Source organism: Sciurus carolinensis, chromosome 2 (genome assembly GCF_902686445.1).
Source record: "Sciurus carolinensis chromosome 2, mSciCar1.2, whole genome shotgun sequence".
In the NCBI taxonomy this organism is placed as follows: domain Eukaryota; kingdom Metazoa; phylum Chordata; class Mammalia; order Rodentia; family Sciuridae; genus Sciurus; species Sciurus carolinensis.
The window spans coordinates 66,614,327-66,634,078 of NC_062214.1; the positions used below are offsets into that span (position 1 = coordinate 66,614,327).

At 43.5% G+C, this 19,752-nt stretch overlaps 1 protein-coding gene across 1 annotated transcript in view; it reads right to left on the reverse strand.

The window, feature by feature from the left end:
- Window positions 1-19,252, reverse strand: part of Igf1r (insulin like growth factor 1 receptor) — a 308,645-nt gene extending 289,393 nt beyond the window's left edge. Inside the window, exon 1 of the mRNA XM_047542106.1 lies at window positions 18,090-19,252. Within this exon, the coding sequence (XP_047398062.1) occupies window positions 18,090-18,183 (94 nt within the window). The 5' untranslated portion in view covers window positions 18,184-19,252. The remainder of the gene's footprint in view (window positions 1-18,089) is intronic.
- Window positions 19,253-19,752: the final 500 nt, after the last annotated feature.

The following is a 19,752-nucleotide window of genomic DNA, read 5'->3' on the forward strand; positions in this document are numbered from 1 at the left end:
CAGGGAAGAGGCACACCTGCCACACACCTGCCGCACACCTGCCTCCTGTCATGTGACAACACCTCCTGCCCAATGGTCAGGTAAAGAAAGCAGCACAAATAAGCCCCCCCCCCCCAAAAAAAGGTCATGGGAGGGTCAGGGAAAAAAAGAGTGATCAGTCTGGTTTACTTTCAAGACACAGGGGAAAGGCCAGTCTAATTTCCAGATATGATCAGCTACCAGCAGCCAGCATCCTCCCATAGGTCTCAGACCAAAAAGAACTGCTATGGGGTTAGAGTTGAGAAAGCTCCTTTCACAGCCAGACAGGTTCAGCTACCTCATGGTTTGGAATCTAGCAGGTTGAGGCCTGAACACTGGCGTCATGTTAAACTAGAGGAGGACAACTGCATACCAAGGGCTGGACCCAGAATACGTACCAGGATGGTGTTGAGTCAATTGTTCTTCAACACATGGCACATGTCCCATGACCTCAAGCAATGCATGCCTTAAAGGTCCTTCAGGTTCCTCACCTACAAAGCAAAACCTCTGACCCATTTCTACTTTCAGAGGCTCATGCTCCTTTCAGAACTCCCTGTGTGATGGAGGAATCCATTTGCAATAAAAAATTGAGCTGTCAGAATAAATGAAAAACTTCCAGTATAATCAGGGAGGGAACCAAATATCTAAACAAATCTCTCTTCTGGAAAAACGAGAAAATGAAAAGGCAATTACACATCACATGGCTGATTAGCAATAAATTTCATCTGTGACTATGATGGCACGAGAGTCTGACTCCAGACTTGTTTTCCTCGAAAGGAAAATGGTGTCCTTAATACCATCTCTCATTTTGGACTGATGACCCAGCTCTTGTGACCCTCAGCTCAAATCGGTTCTAGCCCCAAGGACTCCAGGCTTCACACATTCCTGCTGAGATGCCAGTGCACCTCTGACACAGTACCTGCCCCTCTACTTGACCTCCACAGGCAGGGATTGGTCTTCCAGAAGGTCTCCTTACTAATGCACATGATACAAGCTCACAGACAAATCTATCAAGAAATAAGGGTTTTCCTTTTTTTAAGAACTTGGTAAAAGATACAACACAAAATTTAAAGTTTTAATCACTTTTAATTGTATAGTTCTGTGACTTTAAGTACATTCACATTGTTGTGCACCCATCACCACCATCCATATTCACTTATCATTTTCCCAATCAAAACTTGGTACCCATTAAACAACTCCCCATTCCTCCTCCATGCTTCCCCTGAAAACCTCCATTGTATTTTCTCTGTAAATCTGACTACTTCAGATATTCCATATAAGTGGAATTCTACAGTATTTTGTTACTGACATTTCACTTAGCATAATGTCTTTAAAGTTCATCCACATTTTGGCATGTAATAGGATTTCCTTCCTTTTTTAAGGCTGAATAATACATCCATGGACTTTTGGATTGCTTCCACTTTTGGGCTATTATAAATTATTATGAAATGCCAGGAACATGGTGATACAAATACCTGCTTGTGTTGCTGTTTTCACTTTTCATTCATATACCCATAAGTAGAACTGCTGGATCCTGTGGTAATTCTATATTTAATTTTTTGAGGAACCCCACACCATGTTCTAGTGTCTATACCACCAGTGAGGCACAGGGTTCCAATTTCTCCATAGCCTGCCCTGCAACTGTTGTATGGGTTTTTAATAATGATCATATTAATGGTTGAGAAACATTACCAGTTGTGGGTTTGACATGCATTTCAAATGACCAATGATATCCCCCCATCTTCTCATGTGCTTACTGACCTCAAGGAATAAGTTTTAAACCAAAAGAATTAACTTATCCTCCTAAGAGACCTTTGATCTCTAAGAGTTAATGGTAACATTACTGACTAGGAATTGTTAAGTTGATTCAGTAAGTGGCCCAGGCTTACAACACACTTCCCCTGGAATCACCACCATGGGTAATGGCTCCCAAGCAAGCCCACCTACCAACTGCCTAGGGAAGATTATGTTTCAGTGCAGGTCCTGGGAAGCAGGAACCCTGTATAACCCAGGAAGCAAAACAAAAGGCTGGCTCCTGCTCCCCATCCTGGAGCAAGTCTCTTTTGCAAGCATTTACTAATCCAGGCAACATATCTGGGACTGGCTTCCCAGCCCCACTGGCTTCCCACCTACCCCCCATCTCCACCTCCCCCAGGACCCAGTCTCTGGGGACTCTCATCACTATGGGTAGCTTTCAATTTACAAGGGCCACAGCATCTCAATATTCCCCACTCTCAATTTAAGTGATTCTAATTAGTTGTTCGACACCTATTATTTCTGCTTTTTAGAGCTTGTAGCCTAAATTTTAGTTGGAAACATAAGCCCCATCCTCCTCCCCACGACTCTGACCTGCTCTTGCCCAGAAACCACATGACCCTCAACTACTTCCCTACCGCTGAAGAAGGAAGAAGGTGAAGGACACAGGATGGCACAGCTCACACAATACGTAAATGATTCATTTCCATCATTTAACCCCTTGGACAGGACACACTGGCCTTCTTAAGAGGGTATTTGGAATTCAAACAGTCCATCTCCCAGAGAAGGATGCTTCAACCGCCTCCCCAAAGGCAGGAGCAGTATCGGGAGGAAGAAGGGACAGTGGGAGGGACAGAGGTATGTTTCCATTCCCTCACAGAGCATTGGTGCAACTTTTGATGTAAAACAAAACTCACATCATCTTAATTCTACAGTCAGAAGTAGCAAGGGTAGCTCAGAGCAGAATATCTCAGTCCACACACACCCAGGAAAGCATTTTTCCCTCTTTCTTAAGGAACTAAGTAACTTCTAAGGTGTATTTCCTCCATCCATGACAATATCATCTAATTCCTAGTGTTTGTGGCAGGCACTGAGTTCAAGGGTCTTAAGGCAATCAATCACTCAGGAAGACCCAGTCCTCTGACCCAGGGCACAACTGTTACCTTCAATTTTTACAGATGAGAACAGTGCAGCAAGGAAGGTAAAAACAATCTCAGGCTCTGCTCATGCCCAGGCTTCTAAGTGACTGGCTCTGAGCTCTAATTCTAAGCTCGAAGGGGAATGGGGCCAGGCAGAAACCTACTTTACAACTAGGGAAAACAGAGACTGTCTGATAACAGGTGAAAAAAGTTATTTAAAGTTCAGAATGCCCTATAAGTCCTGCTAGCAGGAAATCACACAAAGTCCACTGACCAAATAATATCATTCTCCCACCAAGCCTACTGCATCACTATGTTCTTTAATGTTACTTGTAAGTGAAACAGTTAACAGTTGCAGAACAGGCTGCTAGTAGCTAGTCCTGAGCATCAAGAATTACAATATGCCCAATCCATTTTAAAACATAAATCAGTACCAGTTAAAAAACACCAGCAGCTGGGGCTGCAAATTAGTGCAGTCACTCTGGAAAGCAGTGTGGAGACTCCTTAGAAAACTTGGAATGGAACCACCATTTGACCCAGCTATCCCACTCCTGGGCCTATACCCAAAGGACTTAAAATCAGCATACTACAGAGATACAGCCACATCAATGTTCATAGCTGCTCAGTTCACAATAGCCAGATTGTGGAACCAACCTAGATGTCCTTCAATTGATGAATGGATAAAGAAACTGTGGTATATATATACAATGGAATATTACTCAGCCATAAAGAATGATAAAATTATGGCATTTGCAGGCAAATGGATGAAACTGGAGAATATCATGCTAAGTGAGATAAGCCAATCTCAAAAAACCAAAGGAAGAATGATATCGCTAATAAGTGGATGATGACACATAATGGGGGGTGGGAGGGGTTAGTGTTAGGGTTAGAGTTAGGGTTAGGGAGGGGGGCAAGAATGGAGGAAGGAAGGACTGTATAGAGGGAAAAGAGGGGTGGGGGGGAAGGGAAAAAAATAACAGAATGAATCAAACAACATTGCCCTATGTAAATTTATGATTACACAAATGGTATGCCTTTACGCCATGTACAAACAGAGAAACAACATGTATCCCATTTGTTTACAATTAAAAAAAAAAAAAAAAAAAAAAAAACACCAGCAGCAAAGCCCAGACCAGGATGCAAAATTGGCATCTCCTTTTAAACAAATCATTCCTCTCTGCTTGTACAAAAGCTGGAAATCGTTCTCCCAGGTTGTCCAGCACCATAGAGTAGCAGGGTCTGCCTCTAGGTCCCAGTCATAAGGACCCCAGGGCCACTGCAATTCAGCTCAAAGCCAGCATTGGGCCCACCCACCCCAGTTCAGAAGGAAGCAAGGGTCTTTTCTGGCCCAGTTTTCCTTTGAAAGTTAGAAAGCAGTGGCCATAAGCAAATGAATCCATAAGCAAATAAACAGCAAAAGAGCTCACCTCAAAAAATTTTACTGCCCCCACCCCCCGACACTTTTACTTTTTGAGGAAGGGAAGCTTGGGGAACATATATTACTCCCACAGGTTTTAACCCTGGCCCTTGACCCTACCAAATATCTATAGTGCCCCTAACAGAGGAAAGAGCTCCTCTATTTCTCTGAAGTCCAGCTCTCACTGACAAAGGTGAATACTACAGTCTCCAGATGGCTTGGCTATCTGAATCAAGCTTCAATGGAGGATTGCTCCCATGAATTCTCCCCATTCTGCACCCCAAAGTGCCAGGCACCTCCTCAAGGGCCTGTTCTATGATGCTTCCTCCAGGCATCCAGCCAGTCCCAGGACCATACATTCTGTCTCTCCATCCATAAGAACTGATCTCTACTCAGCTTAGCCCCAGCCTCTGATCATTTTACCAGCTCCTCCTCCATCAACTCATCCCTGCCACCACCCACACAAGAACTTGTCCTTACAGGTCACTCCCTTCAACCCCAGAGCCAGGTCAAGGTGTCCAATAGTTACTGCTTCCCTGGTCTCAAATTTAGAGATATTACATACTCTCTGACCCCATCCTCATCACCTCCCTCTCCTACATATCACTGGTTCACATTGGACTGTTTGTCTGTGATTCCCCCAATAGTGACCCCCATCAAGAGGCCAGAGCAGCATCCCTAGGATGCTCCCTGGGTCACCATAATGTTCCAACAGTTTCAAAGCTCACCATTCTCCACCCTTCAGTCAAGTTCCTTCCCCTGACATACTTGGATCTGATATCCACCCTTCACTCCAATGGCACAGGCTGCCACCCGTGTCCCAAACAGTCTTTCCCCCTCATGGGATGTGGTTTCCTGAGAGCTTAAGAGACAGATGTTCAAAGCACATTAAAGTCAGACATCATCCCTAAAGCTTCCTAAGCTAGTCAACACCTCCACAAGCTCACCTTCCAAAGCTCACTTCAAACTCTTTAAGTCAACATCCCATAATGTAGCGCTAAACATATACTGCCTGCTACTGTTCACCACTATCCAAAATTCTTGGGACCAGAAATGTTTCTGCTTTCAGAGTTTTTCAGATTTGGGAACATTTACATAGACTTTACAGGTCAATCATGCATAATCTGAAAATCCAAAAACCTCAGAAATCTGAAACTTTTCCAGCACTGATAAGACACTGACTTGATGCTCACAAAATTTCAGATTTTGGAGCATTTTGAATTTTGGATTCAGAATGCTCAACGTGCATTTGAGTTTTCCCAACTACTCAGTAAACTCTTTGGGGTGGGGGAAAAAATACCAAGCATTTTTTGCAAACATTCTCCATGGAGCAGGGATGCTGGATGTCATCAAGTCTCCTCCCCACTGCTCATTTCCTATTCCTCCTCCTCAAGTGGGGACATGACCTTGAACCTGAGCCACCTAGTTAAGGCAAAGACTACTTTTCAGGAGCAGAGGGCAATCCAGTTAGTGGTTCCAAAGGCTGTCCTAAGACTCAGACTTCCTTGGTTCAAACCCTCACCACAGATATGGAAAAGAAGACCCATCATTAGTACTGGCAATGCTCCAGTGCTGGCAGGACATAAATGAACTGGAGACCCAGAGAAAGTCAGGGCACTGAGGGGAAGAAAAAGATAAAAGCATCCATTTGTTGGATGCTTTCTATGTGCCAGTCTGCTGAGCATCTTCAGACATATTATTACTAATTTTCAATGTATTATTCCAAATTACAGATGGACAACTGAGGTCTACAGTTGCCTTTCCAACATGCCTCTCTGCAGTTGAGAAAGAGACAGTGAACTGTTACGGAGACACAGTTTTATCAGAGAGAGGTAAGGCAGCACTGGCTCCTCCAGGTGAGTTCGCATTCAGCCTAGTTCAACATTCACAGAATAATTTTACAAGTTCCTTTTTACAATCAGCATTTGAAATTAACATACCAGGTTTAAATGATTATGTTTACGTTTTATACAAAAAATACCCTACCTTATCAGTCTTCTCAGGAATATGAAGCCTTTATCAATAATTCCTTACGTGTTAAGTTTGGGAGTTCTCAATCTCAGACAAGAAAACTTCTCTGCCAAAGGTGGGAACAGGGAAAAGGCTTCAACTCCTACAATGGCTCCATGAAGAGACTGTCAAAGACCTTGAGTTACGCCTACAACACAGCAGTATCAGGGCAGGAGTGGCACTTGAGTGACAAGACACCTTTAAGACCTGCTGAAGTCCTTGCCAGGATTCAAGGCAAAATTTTACTGGCCTCACCAAGAAAACAATGCCAGGAGCAGAAGCAAACTTCTATTCAGAGTGATTCTGCTGGTTCCAACTAAACCTGCATTGTGTCTTGGGATTTAAAGTCTAGAAGACAAGAAAGGCTGAAAGAGCCCACCCTGTCATGAGACACAGAGAGAGAGAGAGAGAGAGAGAGAGACAGAGAGAGAGAGAGAGAGAGACAGGCAGCAGCTGCAGAGGGTGTGACACTCACCAGACCCCTCAGGTTCCACCCTGGCCCTTTGCATCAAGCCAGTTCAGAGAGAGACAGAGCAGAGTTCAGCCTAAAGATGCCCACCTTCAATCAGGCACCAAGTTCCATGAGAGCTGAAAGCACACCACAGACAAGAATTGGTGATGAATTATTCAATCAATCTTATCCATAGGGAACTTATAGAACATGGTCTCCATCCACAGGGATGAGTTAACCCTGATACAAATATACAAGTTAGAGTGGCAAATGACCTTTCCAGGTCTCATGTTTTTTGTTTTTGTTTTTGTTTTTTTACCTCCAGGTGCAAAAATTCTATGAAAAAATCATTTTAAAGATCATTTTATTGCTTCCAAGTTCCATGTAGTAGAAATTGGTTGGTAAAATGTTTCAGTGAACATAGCTAAAGGACAAGATGAAAAGACATTTGTTATACATATATTGTGTCAAACTGAATGGGGGGGTTCCTTTTAGAATTGCTTGAGCTTCTTTATGTGCCAAGTGCTAAGTTATGTCCAGGGATTCAATGAAAACCAAGGCACCAGTCCCCTCCCCTACAGCGGGAATAAACAGTCTAAGAAGCACTGTCAGAGACATGGTGTATCCTAAGAACAAGAAGTCAGAGCAACCATCCTGCATGCAGAATCAAAGTTGCCAGAAAGGGTGAAATTGTCAGCTAGGTCTTAAAGGAGTTTGTCTTAAAGGACAACCCAGTAATAAAGTCATTCCAAGCAGAAGGGCTTCCATCAACCCAGGCAAACACATTAATTCATTCATCTTGTTAAGCACCTTAGCAAAATGAATATTAAACAACACACATTTTTGGAGCACTTACTATGTGCTAGGCCCTAACTTCAGGCAGTCAAATATCAAATATGTCCTATATTTCTGGCATTACTCAAAACCTGCTTCAAAAAAGCCAAAAGCAGTTGTTCAGAATGTCTGAGAGGAAAGCAAGCTGAAATTCCCTCAAAAAGTCAAAGAAATGATTTCCAAATTAAAAATAATAAAAGGCAGTCTCAGGAAAACTGGTCTAAAACCTCTATATACTGTATGTAGCCTCATTAAAGAAGTGAGGAAGCAGATTCTGAAATTATCAACATGAGAACAAATGCAGAAAAATATCTAACAAAGTATAGCCAACATACAGCCTAACATCAGAAATGGAGGTATTTTTTATTCACTATTAGAATTTCTGGCTGGTGAACATCTTAACCGCAAAAAATAGCCCAAGGGGACACACATAAGAACAATAATTAAAGTGTGACTATGCACTTCAATAAAGCAATGGAAAGTAAACCTGGCTGTGTTTTTCCAAATAAATCAATAGTGTTCTGGGGTACTGAAGGTTTTGTTTGTTTCTGCCCCCTCTCCCCCAGTATTGGGGATCAAACCCAGGGCCTCGTTAAGCATGCTAGCCAAGTTCTCTATACCACCAGCCCTATGCTTTGTTTTCTTAAGTCTCTAATCTCAAAAGAAATACTTCTGAACTTTTCTTCACTTATGAATGTCCTATAAAAATATCTTAAAACCCTAATTATAAGGACCCACCAAGTATCAAGTCTAAGAACTCTGTCCAAGAGTTTACAATAGACTTATTCACATAATTTCTGAAGACCCTAATTCTCTCAATGACTTGCTCCCTAACATAGCTGAGCAACCTTAATCCAAAACTATAGCCCAGTGATTTGTTCAGAAGCCTACAGTATCCACATTTTCTTGCAATCAGTTCCCAGGAATCATGCCAGAAAGGAAAATCTAGGGAAGCTGTGGGGAATGGCTATGGTCATCCTCAGGACTCTATGAATCCAGTTATGAAGAGGCTGAATTTCCCACTGGCCACTAGATGGCGCCTATGCATTGGTGAGGTGGGCAAAGTGTACGCTGCACACCTCAGCCACTGGCAGAAATTGACGAAAGAAAGGATTAAGGGAGAATGTGTAAGAACAGATCTCTGAAATACAAGTAATCTGCAGGCACTGGCCACTGTGTACTGAGAAAAAGTACACAGCTGATTTACAAGTAAAATTCAATCTTAAGCCCCATAGCAAAATAAAGTTTCATTACAAAATACACATTTACTGAACAAGTATTATGTGCCAGGCTCTATACCAATTAAGGGCCATCAAACATCAAGTGTATCCTGTGTTTCTGGCACTATCCAAAGAACATGTCTGTTCAAGGACAACACATCCATAAGACAGCAGCGGCTGAAGTATGAGGGGCTAAGAATTGCCAGGCTCCATTCTAAGCACTTGACATGGTTTTAATTCAGCTAATTTTTATGAATAAATGTAAAATTATTATTCCTAGTAAAATTATCATTTCACAGATAAGGAGTCTAAGGCACAGGAAGACTAAATAATTCACCTTTGATTTTAGTTGTTGAAGAACTTAGATTCAAACTTGCCTTCTCTTATCCTTGTAAAATATGGACAACTACAGTACAAGACTAAACAAACCACTATTAATCAGCACAGCAGTGGTTATGAACTCAAAAGGAGTAAAGAAAAGCCAGATCCACAAAAGTTGGGCAAACTGTGAAAAGCTTCATGAAGGAAAATGAGCTAGAAATCAAAGAATGGCACCTCAGACCTTGGGAGAAAGGAATTCACTGATCCAGTATGCTACCTTCAGTTATAGTCTTGTCCCTGTTTTACAGATCCACCTGAAACTTAAGAGATTTAAATTTTTTTTAAAAATTACATTTCACTGCTCCAATTTTTCTGGTCTTTTTCTAAATACATTAGAAAATACTTTTGTTTTGTTGTTTAGTGAGGAAAAAAACACTTCTTATATATTTAAGTCTCTACAGAAATGTGGAGACTCAGAAAAATTAAATAACTTCTTGGAAATTAAATAACTTTGGAACCAAAGAAATAATTGGCATCTAAGGAGAATAGTGAACCAGGTGAACTTTCTATGCTCCTAACTAGCACTTTCTGCTATTCAGTATGGGAGTGGGGTAGCAGAGTAATAAAGGGAAAAAACACTCCAGGCCATGGAAACAGGAGCAGCAAAAACCTTGGAGACAAGAACAGCCTGCCTCACCACAATGCTGAAGTCCAAGCATTGGGTTGCACAGGGAGTTTACCCTGGATCCCTACAGCAAAATCTCATTAATGAACCAATATGAGAAGGTCTCAGACTTGATTCTTGGGCAAGGAAGCACCACAAAAGGCACATTCTGAGAAGCAGCAACTTCATCAAGCCAAAAAGGATGGCACAGGAGTCAGAGTTGGTTCACAGACCAACTGAGCAAGTACTCTCTACTCTAAGAGATGAGATGCAGGTCTGGACTGGACCAGGGTGGAGCCAGAAACAGGGGCAAATTCGAGTGATTTCAAGTGACTCAGTGAGGTCGAAAGGAAACATTCAATTAACTGGTCTCTCTAGAAAAAGACTGGCTACAGAACTGAAATTTAACTAGAAATTCCATCTCCAGCCAATCTTTGTTGTGAAAACCTTAGTTAGGTGCATATTAGAAGGAAAATTGAGAATACAGCACCCAACTAAGAAAGGCTACTCTGACAAAAGAATTTCCTATGATTAAACTATACCATGTTGTCACCTAACATATGCTATGGACCCATTATCCACAGAAATTAGACTACAGAACTATCTTCCTCTGCTGCTGGGCTCCCTCTGTATCCATCTGTTCTCCTGTGTTTTCCTCCAAGTCATGAGCCTATGCATTACCCACTACAATGAGAGTTGGGGAAATCAGGTAGAATAAATACAAGATGGTACAGATAAACAGGAGCACAACTGATAAAGCTTTTTATGATCTAAATAAAGTAAATAGCTAATGACATAGAAAACTCTTTGCAGACATAAGCAGTCAAATGGATCATGGGTTATCTCCTAAAAAATTTCTCTGGATATTTCTTAAGTTTTTCAGGAAGTTATCAACCATCACTAAGATACTTCCAATTTGGGGAAAACTATTATACATCAACACATTGCTCCCTCATCATCAGACTTCTATGCCTTAAAGTGCTACTAATTAAAATTCACCTGATTCAAACTGGTAATGTTTCATTTACCTAGTCAAACATTCCCAATAATCAATTTTATACAAACTACTGACTCTATAGAAGAGGACAAGCTGAAAGTAAACATTTAAAACATCTCAGGAAAATCTTAAAGTTCTGCTCTATAAAATATTTATGCTTTAAGACTGTCAAAATGTAGCTGTTCTCCAATGTCCAATAATGTAAAAAGCAGTATGCTTTTAAAACTGACACAGCCAATTTAAATTAGTGACACCTTAAAAAGAAACTGACCAAACAAAGTATACAAAACCCCAACAACAATGTATTTATTTCAAACTGTCAAATTAGATGGATGGGTGGAGACCACATAATTTTGAACAAATGTCATTCTTATTATATAACTCTTACTACACTAATGGCAATAGTAAGGGGGCTAGCAGAGTAAGGACTGAGATAAAGAGAATAAAGACTCAAACTCCTCTGCCCCACATACACACCAAGAACTTTCTAGAATAAGAATAGATTATGTTCTAAAAATTTTTTAAATATAAATGCTTTCACTAAAAATGTCTTCTAAACTATGACAACATGAGTAACATAAGGTTGTCATAGCTCTCTCTGCATTATGTGATTCGATGTACACATTTTCCTTCTGTAGTTAGATGCTCAGCTACTCCAAACAAGAAAGTATGAGCTTCAAGACCATCAGTCAACAGGGATAGGACAGTGGGTGAGCTCCATGGACACATCCCTGAACAGTTTGCATGCTAAGTCATTACCAGCACTAATCAAGTTGAGGGCAAACAGTAAATAACAGCAGCAATACCCTGTAAAAAGTTATTGCAGTTATAAGTGTTCATTCCTTATCAAAAAAGAAGCTACTTCCTGTTGTATGTCAGTAAAATCTGAATAGCTGTAAGTTTAAAAATTCAGACAGGAAAAAGAAAAATTAAAGTCTTGCTTACTAGTTTTTTATTTAGTCCTTTAAACACAGCAGTAATGTTTATGACCCGATACATACCTTTAAAAACTCTTGGTAAACTATATTATACTATCAGACAAAAATTATAAACTTAAAGAACTGAGTTCAATGAATACTCAACTTATATTTAAAGAAGAAAGGATAGATGGAGGAACTTATTTTTCAATTTTAGTAAAGAAATATCAATCTTTCCTTAAGATTTTGAAATTAGTCAATTTAATAAGATGTAAGTGAAACTGGCTTAGGTGAAAAAAGGAGGGAAGCCTCCAAAAGTAACATCTGGGACTTTAAAACTTGAGTACTTTAAAACCTGAGTACATGAGTACTGACCATTTGAAAACAGACAACTAATTAGTCTTCAAAAGTCCAAAAGTCTCAAAATCAAATATACTGTTAATATTTTCAGTCAAAACCAAAACAATTTAACGAAAGAAACAAACTTCATCATGCTGAGGGAATGTGCATCTGTTGATTTAATAACCTAACATGGTTTTAAAGATCCTTTGTTTACTAACCATTTTATATACCAAACATATGTCCCTTCCTCAGAACAAATCAGTTCTTTCACATATGGGGGAGGGTGGGGGTTGATGGGATGAAGGGCTATTTATATATTTCAAAGTTTTAATCTTTACAAATACTGGAAATTAGTTATGCTCCCCAAATGTTGACAGGTCTCAATGTCCACAAACACTGCAACTGCTCCCCACCCCCACCCCACGCCCCTAAGTTCAAGCCAAATCACATCTTTACAAGGAACTGGAAAACTTCCTCTTGCTAATCTGATGCCAAACACCATTTTCCAAGAGGGCTCAGAGTGCATCATTCCTTATGCACTTTGTAGTCTTTAAAGTGTTCAATAGTTTCCTTTAGAACATCTCAGAGAAATCAAGAAACTACCTCTACCATGTGCACAACTATTATGTATTTAGTACAACTGAGAAGACTTCATCTTTTGGGCTCAGATAGCACCTGTCATAAATTGGCTAAGAAAAGCAGTTCAAAGCAAGCTGGTCTGCGGGCATAAATACCTCTTCTATGAACTAGGGTTGAGTTTTAAATGAATTTTGAAAACAAACCAAAGAAAGTCACAACCCAGATAAAATTGTCTTGTATGCATTATGATTAAATATTTTTTAAAAACTTTCAGGATTTAATTGCCACTTCAAAGTCATTCTTAGACCCTCACACTTTTAAAAACAGCTATTTTAAAATTATAAAAAGCCCCGAAATTATGAACATTTCCTAATGATTATCAGAAAGCTAACCAAGCAACATGTAAATCAAAGAAAAATTCAAAATAAGTCCCATCTTTCTTACAACTCAAAACATGCCAGGCAGCATTCAGGTACATACCTGTGACTCCCAATATTCTGGCAAAAGGCAACAACACCTTGCACATTTTAAATCACAATAGTCATAAGCAGTGTTATAAAGAAGTCGATGCTCTTGGTTAAGATGGGCAGATAACTGTACATCATGGCCTACAGTGACATTTCAATATAAGGGAAAATATTAATAAGGCAAAAACAGCATAGCACTAGCTGTGCCAAGACCAGCAACATTGCTGTATTTCAGGTCTTAAGCCTAGAGAAAGGTTTTTAAAGGGTCTTTACAAATGCTACTTGCTATACATATGAAAACCGTATCCTATCCTGAGTCTGAAAAAAATCTGAATTTTCAAGTAACTTTCTTTCATGTAAGTGTACATATAAAATGCCCAAGAGCAAAAGCACAGTTCTCTGTCTTTGTAGACTCATGTACTTGCTAGCACAAAGTCAGCTTTCATATAGCAGGTGCCCACTAGGTGCTGCCTAGATTCAGTTACTTTTCACAGCACATTCTTAAAAAGCAAATGAAACCACATTAAAAAGGAAAACAACCATCCCTTGAGGGCAACACTGGGGAGGGGGGCAGGGGGTTAAGGCAACAAGTGAAAATGATACAGTTGATTTTCATTACTGCCCTGATCTTGCAACAATAGGAGGGGCAGGAAACATTTTTATTAGTAAACTAAGCCTTAGACAAAGACCAAAACCCAATGTAAACAACTATTCTCCAAGTCTTCTATTGAAAGGCCAAGGTAAATCTGGATAAAGCAATAACAGTATTAAAAATTTTTTTTTAAATCCTGCCCATATTTTTAAATCTTTTGTTCTGTAAGAAATTTTAAGATTTTTAATTAAAAAAATCACTAAATGCCTGAAATGACTACTGTATCCTACAAAGATTCCTCCTCCTCAGATTCTAGAGCTATTTAAGATATAAAATAAGCAAAAGAGAAAAGAAAAACAACACTGTATTAAATGAACAGTCTTTACTAACACTTGTGGTTAGTATGGCGTATGGAAAAATGGTAGAAATTCTTTACCATCTTAAAACAGCACATTATTTCTTTGTTGGAAAACATACACAATAAAATTGGAAATACAGTCATCCGGATTTGGCTCCTAAACTATCTTGAAAAGATCAACATCATTTCAGATTAGCTGAGGGTTTTACTACCAAAAAAGATGTAACTTTCACCAGCACATGTGTGTATGTGTGTGTTTCCTCCACTCAAGACTTAACTTGAGATTTTAGATGTGTTAAGATTCACTTTTCCCTGCTTATCTATCTCTCCTTCCTATGGCACTGAATCCCTGGGGCTATGCTTCAATTATCAGTTTGTTGTACTGCTACAATTCAAGGATCCAAAAAACTCATCAACAAAAAAGGGGAGGCACCAAACTGAAGGGACAAATTTATTTAAAAATTTTTATGTATGCAGTAGCACAAAACATCTTTTTTCAACCTCAGCACTTTAAAACAGGTTCATTGAGATATAATTCACATAAGAGTCACCAATTTAAAATATACAATTTAACAGTGATTTGTATATTGAGTCGTGCAACCATCACAACCAAGGAAATTTAGAATATTTTTATCACCCCCAAAAGAAATCATGTACCCATTAGCAGTCATTCCTCATTCTATCCTCCCTTAGCCCCTGGAAACCACTAATCTATTTTCTATCTCTATGAATTTGCTTATTCTAGACATTTCATACAAATGGAATCATACAAGCTGTTGTCCTCTGTAGCTCACTTCTTTCACTTTTTGTAATTTTTTAAGGTTCATCTATTCAACTTTACTATTATTTCTTAATGTTGAACCTTTCCAATCCTTTTGACAAATCAAACATATGGTCTTTTAAACTTCAACTCTTGACCCCCACACTGCCCCTCCATAAAATACTGTTTACTTGCTATTTTCCTCTAGAGCTGCTAAACTATAATTTGCTATTTAGGTTCTTTCTTGAAAGTTCTTATTCTGGATTCTCCTTCTGGTAGGTAATAAAACACTACTTTAAACACCAACAATACACATACCTATATTTCTCTAACAACAGGATGTTATTGTGCCTGGGGCAAAAAAATGACCAAATGCGCTTTAGGAGATGGCAGAAAGAAAGAAAGAAAGAAAGAGACAGAAAGAAAGAAAAGAAAGAAAAGAAAGAAAGAAAGAAAGAAAGAAAGAAAGAGAAAAAAAGAAAGAAAGAAAGAAAGAAAAGAAAAGAAAAAGGAAGGAAGGAAGGAAGGAAGGAAGGAAGGAAGGAAGGAAAGAAGAAAGAGGGAAAAAAGCCTGTCAATTTTAGAAAAGAAACAGCCATCAGATTATCTGGCTGTCACTCAAAACTTCCAAACCTCCTTTAAAAGATCTGCTCAAGTAGAGTTAAACAAAGCAAACATGTTCACATCATTGCATTTGCCTCACAAACTTCTACATCTTATAAGTTAAAAATACCACACTGCTGTAACACTCAAAAGAGAAGTCACTAATCCTTAAATATGTTGACACAATACTTGCAAATAAACCAATACCACCCCTATCTACTACTCCTCTCTGGAAGGACTCAGCTGCTTTCTTAAAAGTAGTGCCTTTCAGATTAAAAATTAAAGGAATGTTCATACATACATCATTAAATCCTCAAAGCTACAAAGATGGAGGGAGGGGAAGGTACTGACTCAGGACTTCAGCAAATCATAATCAGAATTTGGGGTGACTTCTGGCTATCTATCAGATATCTATCTATTTAAGGAATTACTATTTTAAGAGAATCTTGGGAAAAGCTTGGGCAAGGTGGGATTAAAAACATCAGTAAAATCACACCCTCCCTTCCTATGTTCTTAAGAAAGCACCATCTTTTACAAAGAATATTCTTCACAAAGAATGCTCCAACAACAAGACATTCTATTTTAAAATGCCTGAGTCCTGCCTGGGAGAAGCAAGGCCATCACTGATACTTTGAATTTCAGAATCTATGTTAAATAACTAAAGAAACTACATAGTTCAACAGTATGTCATATTAAAATGGATTAGGCTCTCCCGTTTCTTCTAAATTATACTTAGCTTTTAAAGGCTAGAAACCCCCTTCAGTTCCCCCAAACACCATCTAAAACGCCTGAGTAGAAGGGGTCCCCCCCACAGTAGAAAGGAGCCGGAAGCCTTTCGCCCAATCCAGTATGAAAGTTTCGAAAACAAAGAGCAGGAGAGCCCAGATTTGTGGAAGTGGACGCCCCAGTCCATCTCACTCTATGCAGTAAACAGGCTGATTCTATAAAGATCTACTCTTCCTCCGTCGTGGACGCATTTCTTACAAGACGTTTAAGGATTTGTGTATAGAAACACCCTGATTTTTCCCTGTGATGGAGTCGCACAGCCCCGTTGCCTCTGTTTCTCCCCCTCACTCCTCAAGGCTCAGTCGTGATTTTTCAAAGGTAATAGGCACCACCTGCATACTTCAGCAACCATTACTCACCAACACGCCCTCACCGTTCCCAGCCCCAGTTCTGCGACTGCATTTGAACTTTCAATCGTGTTCAAGTTACCCTACCATCTCTAATATGTCAGTACCCCATACTTCATTTATTTTGTAAAACAACCCCCCCCTTCTTTTCCTGCCTCCACATACCATGGGGAATTCTCATTCTCTATGTCCCCGCGCTTCCCTACCTCCCTCCTACCAGACACCACCAAAACAAAAGCTATCAGATTGCAAGTGATAGCGAGTGTGGGGCGATACTGCTTATTAACTATGTAAAGGAAGTACGGGGCGAGGGGCTGGCAGTGCAACAAAACTCTGGCCACAATAAAACCCAGGCCAGGGCTTCGCGCTAGCAAAACATAACACTCTACCCCCGCCGCTCGAGAACCTGGCGCTCCCTAAACGACAGCGCACGACACCTCTTTTTCAGGGCCAGGCAACTAGGTGTCCCCGCGTGGCCGTAGCTACACCCCACGTTGCAAGCACGTGTGTGTAAATGCCCGTCGGCTCCGACCACTCATCCACTAACACACACTTGCACGTTGCCCTGCCACCTCCCAGACCCTTAAGGAGGAAAAAAGGCGTCCACAGGCTGGGAAAAAAAACTGAGACGGTCCCTGAACCCTCTGAACTAGGGGTTCGGTCGCACTGCTCCAAAAAGCCTGGGGATGAAGATCCCGATCTCACACTTCCCTAGGGACCGACCAGGGCAAGAAGGGGAAGGAATCCCCTCCTCCCGCTACGCGCGCGCGCGCGCGCACACACACACACACACACACACACACACACACACGCCGAACCCTCTAAAGTCCTGGCAAAGACCAGGAACCCTAGGTGCCGGAGGGGCAAAGCAAGTTAGGCTTACTGGAGGCCACTCCGGGATATTCGAAAACGTGTCCTGGGGCTGCGGGGCCTCTCCGCCGTGTTACCTTCCCCACGAGGACAACTTGCACCCGGAGGACAGGCGGCTCCCCGATCCCAGCCACCAGGCACCCTGTCTGCTCCAGCAGCGACGCGCGGCACAGTCAAGGGTACTGTCACCACTGTGCGCCACGCTGGGGTCAGCGGTGTGTGCCGAGCGGCCCGCGCATCAGGGAGGGGCGAAGTGAGGGTGGAGTGGGTCCCGGGGCTGCGGGGCCCACCCAGTGCCAACTTCGCTACCCAGTCTCCGCTCCTATCTCGACCACTAAGCCGCCAGGGAGTGAGCACTGCCCATCCATCAGGCCGCGGGACAAGGCTCTCGGGACCGCGAAAGAGAAAGCCCCCAAGCCCTTCCCAAGCGGGATGCGCTGAGCTCGGGCCCGTGGGGCTCCAAACCAAGAACCTCGGGCCCCAGGTTCGCTCTGGCCTTCCGGCAGAGCCCCCTCCGCGCCCCGCCCCGCCGCTTCCGAGCTCGGGGGCCCGACAGCTGCGACGGTGGCAACTCAGATTTCGCAAACAGGGCGCAGCCCCTCAGAGGAAAAGTTCCCGCAGTGGCCGCGGGCACATACTCACTTTCTCCACTCGTCGGCCAAAGCGAGAGCGCAGCGGAGAGAAACAGGAGCCCCCACAGAGAGGTCGGGGACCCTCCTCCGGAGCCAGACTTCATTCCTTTTATTTGGGACGAAATTCCCCTTTCTCAAAGAAAAAAAAAAAAAAAAAAAGGGAAAGAAATGAAAAGAAAAAAGTCTCCAACTCAGTCTTCGCTCCACCTCCAAAAACAAGGGTGAAGGAAACAATACTTCGAAGGCGGCGCCGGCCGGGGGCCCGGCGGACAGCGCTGACGGGGCGGGCGGCGGCGCGGGGCGGCCCCTCAGCGCCGGCAGCAGCGGCCCAAGGCTCGGCGGAGTCGGGAACCCGAGGCGCGTCGGGGAGGGCTGTCGGCGTCGTCGGCCTCCATTTTCAAACCCAGAGAGGCAAAAGACAAGGAAAACTGAAAAGAAAAGGGGCAAAGCCCAAATCCGTCTCGGCGAGGACAAACAAACCCGACCGCCGGACAGAGAGGGAGGCTGCCGGACCCCCAAGCCTCCACGTTGGGAGAGCGCGACGCAGTTCACAAGACTGCCCCGAAGTCTAGGTCGCGGGCGAGGCCGGGGAGGGACAGAAATGCGGAGTAAAAATGAATGAGCGGCTCCCCCTCCTCCTCCGGGCTCTGCTCACAGCCGCCTCCTCCCTCAGCGCCGCCGCCGCCGCCGCCGCCGCCGCGAGCTTCTTTCCAAATCCAGGACACACACAAAGCGGCGGGCCGGCCGCGCCGCGCTCAGCACTCCCGCCGCGCCGCCCCGGCTCCCCGCCGCCGCCCGCCCCGCGCCGGCCCCCGCCCGCCGCCGCAGACTCCGTGCGCGGGGGCTCCGGCTCGCTGAAGGTCAAAGCTGAGGCGCGCGGCGCGCCGTGGAGGTCCCCTCACGCGGGAGGGGCGTGGAGGGTGCGGGAGGGGGGATCCGGGGAGCCGGGCCGAGGGTCTGCGAGCGCCGGCCGCGGGCGCGCCGGGGACAGGCTCGCTGGCAGCGTCCCTCTCCCTTGCTCTCCTCTCTCGAGTTCGCCTGGTGCGCTCGCTCCTCCTCGGGTTTTTTTCCTTTTTTTTTTTTTTTTTTTTTTTTTTTTTTTTTTTTTTCCGCTCAGTGGAGTTAATGCTGGTAAACAAGAGCCTCAGCCTCGCCGCGCCGCTGCTGCCGCCGCTGCCACACACTAGGGGCTCGCGCGCGCGCTCCCGGGGTCGCGCACACGTGCCCGCGCGCACATTCGAGCGGCCACAGCCGCAGCCGAAGCGCGCCGAGGGCCGGGCCCAGGCCGGCACACGCCAAGAGCCGGAGTCCGGGATCTCAGGGACGTACGGATCGGAGCCCGGGCGTGGGGCTCGAGGCTTTGAGACACCGCCCCCATACCCCCGCCCGCGCCGGCACACGCGCGCACACACAGACGCGCGCGCGCGCCCACACGCTCCCGCCCCCACCCGCACTGCGCCGGCCACCCCGCACGCGCCCTCCCCGCACGCACCCTCCCCTCCCGCAGGACTCCAAAAACAATGCCCCCGGCGCCGGCCTGGGTTCGGCGGTGGCGAAAGCAGAGGGAAGGAGGGGGCCGAGAGGGCGGGGAGCGAGGAGCCCGGAGAGGTTCATTGAAAACAACAACAGCGCGGCTGGAAAGCGCGTTTCCTTGGTTCTTGAAAAGCTTCATT